Source organism: Pinus tabuliformis, chromosome 6 (genome assembly GCF_031772625.1).
Source record: "Pinus tabuliformis cultivar Carrire ecotype Pingquan chromosome 6, CPIR1, whole genome shotgun sequence".
Lineage (NCBI taxonomy): Eukaryota > Viridiplantae > Streptophyta > Pinopsida > Pinales > Pinaceae > Pinus > Pinus tabuliformis.
This window is the reverse complement of record NC_142292.1, coordinates 664,742,008-664,753,265: the sequence shown is the minus strand read 5'-3', so window position 1 is coordinate 664,753,265 and position 11,258 is coordinate 664,742,008. Positions and strand designations below refer to the sequence as shown.

Sequence of the window (11,258 nt, the reverse complement as noted above, 5' to 3'; positions counted from 1 at the left end):
GATATCATTAAATCTAATATTAATATTAATAATAATATTAAGTCTATATTAATATTAATATATTATAATATTAACATTATTAAATTTAATAACTTTTAATTAATATAATATTAGTTTTTTTAATAATATAATATATATTAATATATCATGATATATATTAACCTAGATATATATGGGAGGGAAGAACAAAGACATAGAGTGATAGAGGTGGAGAGATAGAGGGAGTGTCAAGGGAGATATGGAGATAAACTAAAGTAGAGGGGAGAGGAGGAATGAAGGGAGAGAGAAGGAGAGGAGTGAGATAGGGAGAGAAGTGTAAGAGAGAGAGAGATACAAATATGGAGGGGGAGAGAGAGAAGGAGAGAGGGAGGGAGATAGTGATAGGGTTAGAGGGAAGAAAGAGAGATTGATGGAGGGAGAGAAAGGGAGAGAGGAAGGGACAAATAAATAGATTTGAAGGGGGAGAGAGGGAGAGAAGAAGAAATACATAGAGAGAAAATTAGGAGGGAGAGAGTGTGACAAGGGAGAGATGGAGAGAGAGTGTGTATGTTTGGGTGTGAGATAGAGAGACAAACAAGGAGAAAAGGGGGAGAGAGAAGGAGAGAGGTAGGGAGATAGTGACAAAGTTAGAGTGAGAGAGAGAGGGAGAGGTGGGAGAGAAAGGGAGAGATAGGTAGGAAGGAAGAGAGATAAGGAGAGATGGAGGGAGAGGGAGAGAGATGGAGTTGGAGGGGGGAAGAGAGTGAGGTAAGAAGAAAGACATAAAGAGAGAAAGGTGGAGTGAGAGAGGGAGTGATAAGGGAGATGGAGAGAGAGGGAGAGAGGAGAGAATGAGGGAAGAGAGATAGAAGGAGGGAGGTAGATAATGGGAAGAGAGAGAGATAGGGAGAGGAAGAGTGTGGGTGGGAGAGATAGATAAATATGGAGAAAGAGTGTGTATGTTTTGGGGGTGATATAGAGAGACAAAGGAGAAACATAGGGAGATAGAGATATACTAATGGAAGGTGAAGAGAGGAAAGAAGAGAGAGATAGAGAGAGGGAGGGATTGAGGGAGTTATAGATATAGATGGAGGGGGGAGAGAAGGAAGAATATTTCTTACACTAGATGCATTGATTTCAGTGTAAATGGTGATTTCTAATCCTATTTGATTGCTTGCACTATATGCATTGATTTCAGTGTAGATGGTGATTTCTGATCTTATTTGATTGTTTGCACTAGATGTATTGATTTCATTGTAGATGTCGATTTCAATCTTATTTAATTGCTTGCACTAGATGCATTGATTTCAACGTAGATGTTGATCTCTAAACCTATTTGATTGATTTCACTAGATGCATTAATTTCAATTTAGATGGTTATTTCTAATCCTATTTGATTGCTTGCACTAGATGCATTGATTCAGTGTAAATGTTAATTTCTAATTATATTTGATTGCTTGCACAAGATCCATCGATTTTAGTGTAGATTTTAATTTCTAATCATATTTGATTCTTTGCATTAGATGCATTGATTTCGGTGTAGATGTTGTTTTCTCATCCTATTTGATTGCTAGCATTAGATGCATTGATTTCACTATAAGCACACAAAAATTATTGACAATGTGCATTTATTTTTGTGTTATAGTAATTCAGACTATTTATATTGTAGAGCATGAGAGACAAGGTATGATTTTTACTACAATAGATTGAGTTAAATATTGTAATGGTTTAAGACTTCAGATGCAAATATTTTGTAAATATGGTTACTAATTCAAAAAAAAATAAAAATAAATAAATAAATAAATAAATTTTTTTACATGATTTTTTTGCTCGCATAGAGGCTCTGACCTAGCCGACACCCTCCCCCTGCGCCTGAGGCCGCTGGCCGCCTCGGCTCTCTAACTGCCGCAAAGGGTTCCTTTTCTTTTCTGCTGATTGCAGAGAGCCTCATCACGCACCCTTGTGGCTGCTGCACATCTGCGCTCAGTCCTGAGGCGCCCCTCAGTGAACATGGAAACTAACGGGGGCTCATCCATTCTGCCTCCAGAGGTTTTGGTGTTCCGTGCAATGGTTGAAGCATGCCCGAAGCGAGCTCCAATGGTGATCCAACAGAATTTTATCAAGAGGATGGAAATGATTCCCTCAGTGGCCCTCTCTGAAGAAGAGACGTGCAAAGCATCATTGAATTTGGCAGAGAGAGGTCTCATTGGCTAGTTCATGGGCCTCTGGCCTTCTGCGAAGTTAGTAGAAGACTAGACACGAAGAAACTGGAGCCCCCTGATCAAAGAGGGCGTTAAAAGCTACTTTGTAGGGAAAGGATTCTTTGTCTTTATGTTTGAAAGCCCGGAAGACAAAAGCTTAATCTTCAGAAATGGCCCATACTTTATGGGACCGCAGGGATTGTATTTGAACAAATGGTCCCCAGACTTCGATCCTTCCCAGGATGTCCCTTCTGAAGTTTTGGTATGGGTGAGACTCCCCTATCTACCTCTCCACTGTTGGAATCAAAAATCCCTTGAGAATATTGGCAATGCGCTGGGAAAATACATCAAAAAAGCTGCAAGAAAAGATCAGTATTCATGTGCTCGCATATGCATTGAAGTCGATCTAGAGGAGGGGTTACCGGAAGCAATCAAACTTATTGTCGCAGGATGGGTGCATGTCCAGGAACTGGACTACGAACAGCTCCCTTTCAAATGTAGACATTGTCATGGGCATGGACACTTCGCTAAGCATTGCAAGAAGAAGGAAAAAGAGCAACCAGACAAACAAAAATAGGATCAATGGACTCTAGCTCAGAAAACAACATACCCAAAAAGAGGTTCTAGCAAAGGAAAGATGACAGGGATGCAAAGCAGTTCTAAGCCCAATCAGGAAGACGAAGCAACCGAACAAGGAACAACAAGCACTCAGATCAACCCAGCAGCCCCAGAGTAGGAAAACCTGGTGCATGTAGAAAGCACCCCCCATGCAAATAAGGAGAGAAATAAAAGAAGATTGAAGTCACATAGGGTAGCCCATGCAACCCCTCATATGCAGAAGTTACAAGGAAAAAAGTAATAGAAAGCTCAGGATCTTCGGAGGATGAATTATATGAGCACCCCTCTAAAAGAGTTGGAAGGAAATCCCGTAATGAAATGAGAGAAGAAGAGGCCGAAAGACTTAAAACTCAAGGGAGTCAAGCCACAATAGAAATGTCCATTGGGTGAAATACCAGGCTGAGACCTTCCAAGGGAGGTCCCACCCCTCCACTAAGTAAATAATGAAGCTTATCTCTTAGAACTACAGAGGACTAGGGAACCCCTCCAAACTAGAAGCAGTCAAGGATCTTCTTAAAGCAGAACCCTCAGACATCCTCATGCTCTAAGAGACCAAGATTGAAGGGCAAACCATTATAGATATCAGCAGGTCAAAGTGGAACAAAAATATAGGTAAAGCAGTCAGCGCCAGGGGTACTTCCGCAGGACTGGCTACTCTTTGGTCAGATTGCACATTCCATCTCAATAATTTTCAAGAATATCAGCATTGGATCTTCACAGAATTGACGCACAAAGTTAGTAAGTTGACTGTCTCTCTCTTCAATCTGTACGTTCCTGTAAATTATCCTGAAAAACGAGATTGTTGGAACTCGCTATCATCTTATCTAGAGCAGCATTCCCCAAATAATATTATCATAGCTAGAGACCAAAATATAGTTCTGAAGCCAAAAGAGAAGAGGGGAGGCTCCAGCACCAGAGACTCCATGCTGGCCTCTGTGGAGGAGCTTGTTCAGAATTGGGATCTCTTAGATTTCCCTCCAGTCCATGGGCTGTTTACATGGTCAAATAATCGTGCTGGGTCAGATCATATCTTTGCCCGTCTGGACAGGTTCCTAGTTCAAAGCACCCTTCTAATCAATAAAAATATCGTAACCACAAAAATCCTGCCCAAATTGAATTCTGATCAGAAGCCAATACAACTACTATTGGAATATGAAGAAGATCTGGGCCCCATTCCCTTTCGTTTCAACCCTCTATGGATTGAGAAAGCGGGCTTCATGGAGACTGTGAAGACCGCCTGGGCTAAATCCTTCACAGGCTCCTCTAGCTACATCTGGGAACAAAAGTTGAAGGCCACAAAACACGCGTTGAAGGAATGGATAAAAAAGCCAGACCCCAATCCAACCAATCAAAGAAAAGAGGCAGTCCAGAGGCTGCACTCCATGCAAACTGAAATGGAAAATAAACATATTACAGCAAAACTTTTGGATGAGGAAGTAAAATCTCAATGATCCACCTACCAATCCTTCCGAGCTGAAGAAGAATACTAGAGACTAAAGTCCAGAAGTCTATGGTTAAAGGCAGGGGACCGGAACACCACTTTTTTCCATAGACAATAAAGAGCTAGACTGTCCCAGAACCATATAGCTGAAATCAAAACCTTGGAGGGCCAAGTCTACAAAGGTTTCAACTAGGTGAAAGGCACTGCTAAAGCTCATTACAGGAGTTTATACAATGATGGAAATCAAGGCAATGAAGAGGAAGTCTCTGACTTCCTCTCCAATATTCCCCTCCTTGTTAAATCTGATGAAAATATAGCCCTTTGTAGACCCATTACAGATGAGGAAATTATAAAAGTAATCTCGTCAATGGAAGCTGATAAGGCCCCTGGGCCTCATAGATTCACAATCCAGTTTTATCAATCCTGCTCGGAAGTTATCAAAACTGATCTCCTCAAAATGACAAAAGGCTTTATGAGAAAAGCTAAGATAGGAGGAGGAACCAATTCCAACTATCTAGCTTTAATCCCCAAGGAAACCAACCCTGACACCTTTGCAAGATTCAGGCCTATCTCATTATGTAACGCATCTTACAAAATCATAGCCAAACTCCTAGCAAATCGAATCAAGCCCCTGCTCAAAAAATTGATTTCTAGTACTCAAGGCGGATTCGTGGAGGGCAAGTACATTATGGATAATGTCATCCAAGTTCAGGAGACCATACACTCAAGCAAACAGTGAGGGGAGAAAGGTATGTTGATCAAACTTGATATGGCGAATGCTTTCGATAGAGTAAACCACTTGTTCCTATGCAAAGTTCTGATTTCTTTTGGCTTCTCTCAACACTTTGTCCAGCTCATAAAAGCATGTATTGAATCCCCATGGATTTCTCCCCTCATCAATGGTCGTCCAACCAATTTCTTTCAAGCTCAAAGAGATACCAGGCAGGGATGCCCTCTCTCTCCCTTCCTATACATCCTCATGGCAGACTCCCTTAGTAGAAAACTAGCAGTTGAAAAAACTGCTAGCTCCCTCCCAGGTCTCAAACCTTCTAATGTAGCAACCCCCCTGAATCACGCCCTCTTCGTGGACGATTGTTTGCTCCTTGGAGACGTTTCCACCAGAATTGTGAAAGCCTTCGACTCTGTGCTGAGAAGTTATTGCAGGGTGTCTGGTGCTCTAATCAATGAGAGTAAAAGGAAAATCTTCAGTTGGAACACTAAGCAGCAAGAGATCAATAATATTTCAAAGATCCTCGGGTTCAAAGGACATGCTCAATGGGACAGTTTCAGATATCTTGGTCTTCCCATTTCCTCAAGGGTGAACAAGAGGTCCCTCTGGACTCACATCATCAGCAAAATCAAATCTAAAATTGTTGCCTGGGGAGGATACTGGTTAACAAAAGGCGATAAAACCATTCTAATTAAATCTTAGCTGTCAGCTCTGCCCATTTATCAGGCAACGTTTCTTCTAGCCCCCAGACATGTAACGGATCAGATCGCTACCCTCCTCAGGGATTTCCTTTGGCAAGGCAAGAATGGCAATGATAAAAAGATGCACTTAGTCAATTGGGACACGGTTAAGAGGCCGATTGCTGAGGGCGGACTACAAATTCGGGACACCTCCCTTGTCAAAAAAGCGTTGGGTGGTAAACTATTGTGGAAAATGATCCACGAACCCACTCATCCCGTCAGCGTAATTTTACAGTCAAAATATGCAGAAAATGACGCTCTCAGCAAAATGCAATTGCAGACTTTAGCATCTTGTTTGCAGGTATGGAGGCTCTGTTGTAAAAGCAACGATTTTTTCAAAAAGCTCATGTATAGAATTCCCGGTAATGGTAAGCACATCCACTTGTAAAAAGATCAAATAATGGGAAGTGACCCTCTGGCAGAAAGAGAAGAAATTGTTGATCTCAGAAACTGGCTTGAAAGAGTGGGAGTAAATAGCGTTTATGATCTGGCAATTTGGGACAACAGTGGTGAATGGGTAAGATGGGATTTCCATGGAGTCCCTACACGCCTAAGAGACCAACTGATCCTGCTGGAGGGCCTGCTCGAAGATGCCACTCCCGTCAATAGATTCATGAAATACAGATGGGGATGGGGCCAGACTGGAGTTTACACATCAACAGAGGGATATAGGGGTCTTCAGGGATCTAAGAACAACAACCAAACTCCCACCTTCTGGAAACAGGTCTGGGAGCCGTTAGCCCTCCCAAAAGTTAAATTTTTTTTTCTGGACCTTGGCACACAATAAGCTTTTAACAGGAGAAAATTTGTTAAAAAGGAAGATTGAAGGGCCTCATAGATGTGCGCTCTGTAGATGTAATCTAGAAACTTCCCATCACCTGTTTTTGGACTGCCTATTTGCCAAGGAGGTGTGGGCGCTTCTACTCCAAGATTTTCAGATCTCTATCCCTCAACAAATCTCTGTTCCGGATCTTTTTGCGTCATGGAGTGCCTGCTACCCCTGAAGTACCCCTCCTATGTCATTCTGGCGCAAATTATGGATAGCGCTTCCCAAATTTGTTTGCTGGTAGCTGTGGTTAGCTAGAAATTAGCAGATTTTAAATGATACGCAGCACTCTTCGACTCAAGTAGCAACAAAAGCTAAGGCTCTTCTCTTGGAAGCGGCTTAGCAACAATATTTCAAAGAATACCCTTTGCTCAAGCCGGAAGAAAAGAGGTGGCTCGCTCTTGAGCCACATCCCCGAAAGTACCTCCTTACACCCCTGAAAGCAAATCCAGAATGGAGAAAAAGAGAGCCAGATGACATCTTTCAAAGCTGGTGGAGGGCCCAAAAACTAACCACCATATTCTTTGATGGGGCGTCCAAAGGGAACCCCAAAACCGCAGGTGCTGGTGGGATCATCTACTCCTTGGAAGGGTCCTTTAGTGATTCTTTTGCCTGGGGCCTTGGTCTGAAAACAAACAATCAAGCGGAGATTCTTGGGCTGCTAAAAGCTTACCTTATTCCCAGAGAGAAAGGTGCTAAACACATCCAAGTCTTCAGAGACTCAGAAATTTTAATAAAAAAACTAATCAAGGAGGATTTTTTCAACAATGCTGGACTCAACAAAATCTTGGACAGATTAAAGAGAGTCCTTCTAGGCTTTGATTCATACAAGTTTTATCACATTCTCATAAATTCAAACAAGGAAGCAGATCAGATGGCGAATTTAGGCTGCACTCTCATGAAAGGGATCTTAATTGTAAATGGGGAAAGCTTTTTCCAAAATTCGTGAAACTGCCACATTTCAAAGGCAGCAAAAGAAGGATTACAGTCATGTACGCGGGGTCGCTATGGAAAAGACCCACTCTTCTTTTAGCATATAAATAAAATTCATAACCGTTTTAGTTAAAAAAAAAAAAAAAAATTAAATAAATAAATAAAAATAAAAACATTATTTCTTGACTTTGAAAAACATAGTATAGATAAAAAAACAATAAAAAAAAATCAAAATATTCTTTAAGGAAATAAATTACTTCAAACATTAGCAAGAAAAAAATTATTTCAAGAGTAATTTGACACAGTAAATTATTAAAACTACTCTTCAAGATATATTAAGTAATAACTCGAGGACACTATTAAGAATTAATTAGTTGTCAAAAGTTGAGATACCTAAAATTAAATAAAATAGATAATTACCAAGAGGCAATTGCATACACAGAGAAATATTACACAACAATTGTAACATTCACAAACATTACCATCCAAATCAAAACACATAAACAAACAAAACACTCAAAGCATCCAAGAAAAAATGTACAAACCATTCAAGGCAAGTGACAAAGACAAAATTAAAGAAGAGAATGATATGTTCATGCCAAGCAAAGAAAATATAATGTAAACTTTAAAGTATAAAGTTTATCTCAAACATATACATAATAATGATAATCTAAAACTGTGACATTGTTTCCCTCTATTGGAACTACCCTACATTCATCTAACTGGAGCTAGATCATTAATTTTAATAATGGTTCTCTTCGTTGCTGCAAATTTATTTCTTGAAATTCATATCTGATATTTTTTTGTTATTGTAGTTTTAATGTATTGTTGGTTGTCCTTTCAACTCAAGAAATTCCAAAAATGGGTATGAAACAAATTAAAATTCCAATTGTTGGTGTGAGTTTGCTTCTGCTGCCATTTCTTTAGTAATATTGTCTAGTAGAAACCCAAACTTTAAATGCATGAAGCTACAAAGGAAATAGAAAATTTTAAGTTATATTTTTAATTTATATATAACTTTTCTCCTAAACTTTTATGGACATCCGCCTCCACCATCTTATTTGCAGTGTTCCTGAATTTTTTTAGATTAACTCTTTTAGAGTAAAGGAGCCATGTTCGAGTGTGTGTGGTATATTTCTACAATTTTTCCTGTAAGTTTGGAATTTAAAAGGATCTTCATGTTTTTGATAGATTTGATTTCTTTTTGTGGTGTTTAATAAATTTTATTTCTAAATTAGTTTAAAAAGACTTGATTTTTCTATATAATGAATCTAATTAAATTGAATGGTTTATTGAATATAAATGTAATTATTTAAATTATTATTAATATTAAATACTTATTTTTTCAAGTAATAATTATTTTATCAACTATTACGATTTAACATTAATTATTTATAAGTAATTTGTATTTATTTAATGATTATTCAATAATTATTTTGTCATGTTTAACAATTATTTTTTATTCTACTACAATACTCTAAAATGCGTGACAAGTTTATTTCAATATTCTCTCACTTGTAATATATCTTGCAAAAGTATAAAAGAGAATATATCAAACAACAATCTAATTTCTATATGTCATAAGGCCCATAGACCCATAACACAACTTAAATTTATTTACATTTAATGATTTCATCAATTCATCTACAATATTCAAAGAAATATTAACTTTCTCTAATACTACTTTGTCTTTATAAAAATAAATAAATATTAACACAATGCATAGTCATCATGACATTGACATAACAAAAAAATATTTATTACATCACAAAGAGACCATGAAAGAAAAAATAATGTAATATGACACATAAATTATCTTGCTAAAACGATCTCGGTTTTGACACATTAATATTCTAATGCTAATATTCTAGTATTCAATCCTTATTATTAATAATTATTGTGATGTTAATATAATACAAAAATCAAATAAATAAATAAAATCTTGCAAACATGTTATCAAAGATTTATTCTTAATTTTTTTAACTTCCCTCCTACCCACCTGTCATCACTATGTCCTTTTGGATTATATGTTAGATGATTGGAGGATGTTAAACTATTTGATCATCCGAAGTGAAGGTAGTTGGAAAGAAAGGTGAAGGTAGTTGGAAGGAAACGTCGTTCTTGAAGCAATTTTCTTTCAGAAAGTTAGACCTTTATAGGAATTTTGCTTGTAGTTTTAATGTGTTGGTGGTTGTCTTCATTGAACAATAAACCTGTCGGAGGCACAAGTAAATATTTTCTCTTCTCTGCTACAAATTTGTTTCTTGAAATTCAAATCTAATATATTCTTGTTGTTGAAAATGACATACTTATATTATTTTTTACTCCATCTTGGATGAATGGAGAGTAGAGGTTCTTGAAGTGTAAATTGATGGGCTAGAAGTGATTGGATCTACATGTAATTTTAGAGGTTCGGTAGGCATGGCACTTGCAATCAAGGCAGACATGAAGGCGACCCTTGATGTGGTAGCATGGATGTTCAATGTTAGCACATGTGTTGGGATTATTATGGTTAACAAAGGTCTCATGGCTCAATATAGTTTTAGGTTTGGCCATTCTCTTGTCCTGTAAATCTCCTACCATTTAATATTATCAGATTGAAGCATTTCTAATTTCAGAGTTTATTGATATTTATTCTATGGCTAGATGACTTGGTTTGATTTTTTACTTGTTTTATGTACAAAGCATTAAGCTCGAAACCTTTTCTTTTATGCTAAATTCTGATATATATACATTTTTTTTGCGAGAGAGGGAGTTTGAGTGCTTTGCATTTATTTCTATTGTACGTCACAAGACTACTCACAATTTGGGGGAATGTGAAGAATATGTGTTAGATGGGTGAATTCTCTGATCTCAAAAGTGGATTTCTTGTTTTCTTTCTATGCAACTCCTACATTGACATGCTCACATTTTGAAATGATCATACTAATGACAATTATTCTTCATTGTATGGGTTATCTTTAGCCTTCCTATTTACCTTTCTTTGAGTTTGCAACATTTATGATCTGTAACAATTTCTCCATTGTTAACATGAATGTTAGTCTCATGTGGAATTCTGTTGGTTTTTACTTGATGAGATTGATACACTTCTCTGTTTTGCAAGTAAGTATCCCACTTCTTTGTAGGATTTAAATCAATGCACTCACTTTCTCATCTTCTTTGTTCATTTGTATGTAAATAAAAAAGTTAGTTGTTGTGCAAGTTACTAAGAATTGTTGGAATTTTTTTAGATGCAGGAACCTAATACATACTAAAAATATTGCATCCCATAAAAGCATTGAAAGTATGGAAAATTGTAGGAACATATAAAATTTCAAAGTGCAAAATGTGATGCAAATTCTTGAAATTTGTTATTTAGCATACATTAAATGAGGAATCAAATGAAGACATGACAAAAAATCAAGCAGCAAAGGAAGAAAATTAATACCAAAAATCAAATCATTATAATGATCCTAGAATCCTTCTTAAAATTTAGAATATTGGAAAATAAATATCTCCTAACTTACAATTTATAAATTTCATAAGTTGAACTATTAGTATTTTGGGAGTATTTTAATGAAATCTTCTTCCAATCCCACATCCCTGTGGCTTCTTACCAATTGGAATGTATCATATTTTAGTAAACAATTAGTGCCCTTAGATAAGAATGCTTCTTGTTGGTTGAGTTTATTGAATGGTTCATAACTCATTTGTATAGTCCTTGCTCAGATTGAATTTTATTCTACAAATATCTAAAAAAATTATAAGGTTCACTTTGCATTGCAATTTCAAGCATGATAGTTATATTTTT

At 37.2% G+C, this 11,258-nt stretch overlaps 1 protein-coding gene across 1 annotated transcript; it reads left to right on the top strand.

Annotated features, from left to right (window-relative positions):
• The first annotated feature begins 2,364 nt into the window (after nucleotides 1-2,364).
• LOC149260356 (uncharacterized) lies at nucleotides 2,365-4,249 on the top strand. The gene is made up of 2 exons (XM_089458411.1): nucleotides 2,365-2,677; nucleotides 3,411-4,249. The coding sequence occupies exons 1-2, from the start codon at nucleotides 2,365-2,367 to the stop codon at nucleotides 4,247-4,249; spliced, it is 1,152 nt and encodes a 383-aa protein (XP_089314537.1).
• The last annotated feature ends 7,009 nt before the right edge of the window (nucleotides 4,250-11,258 follow it).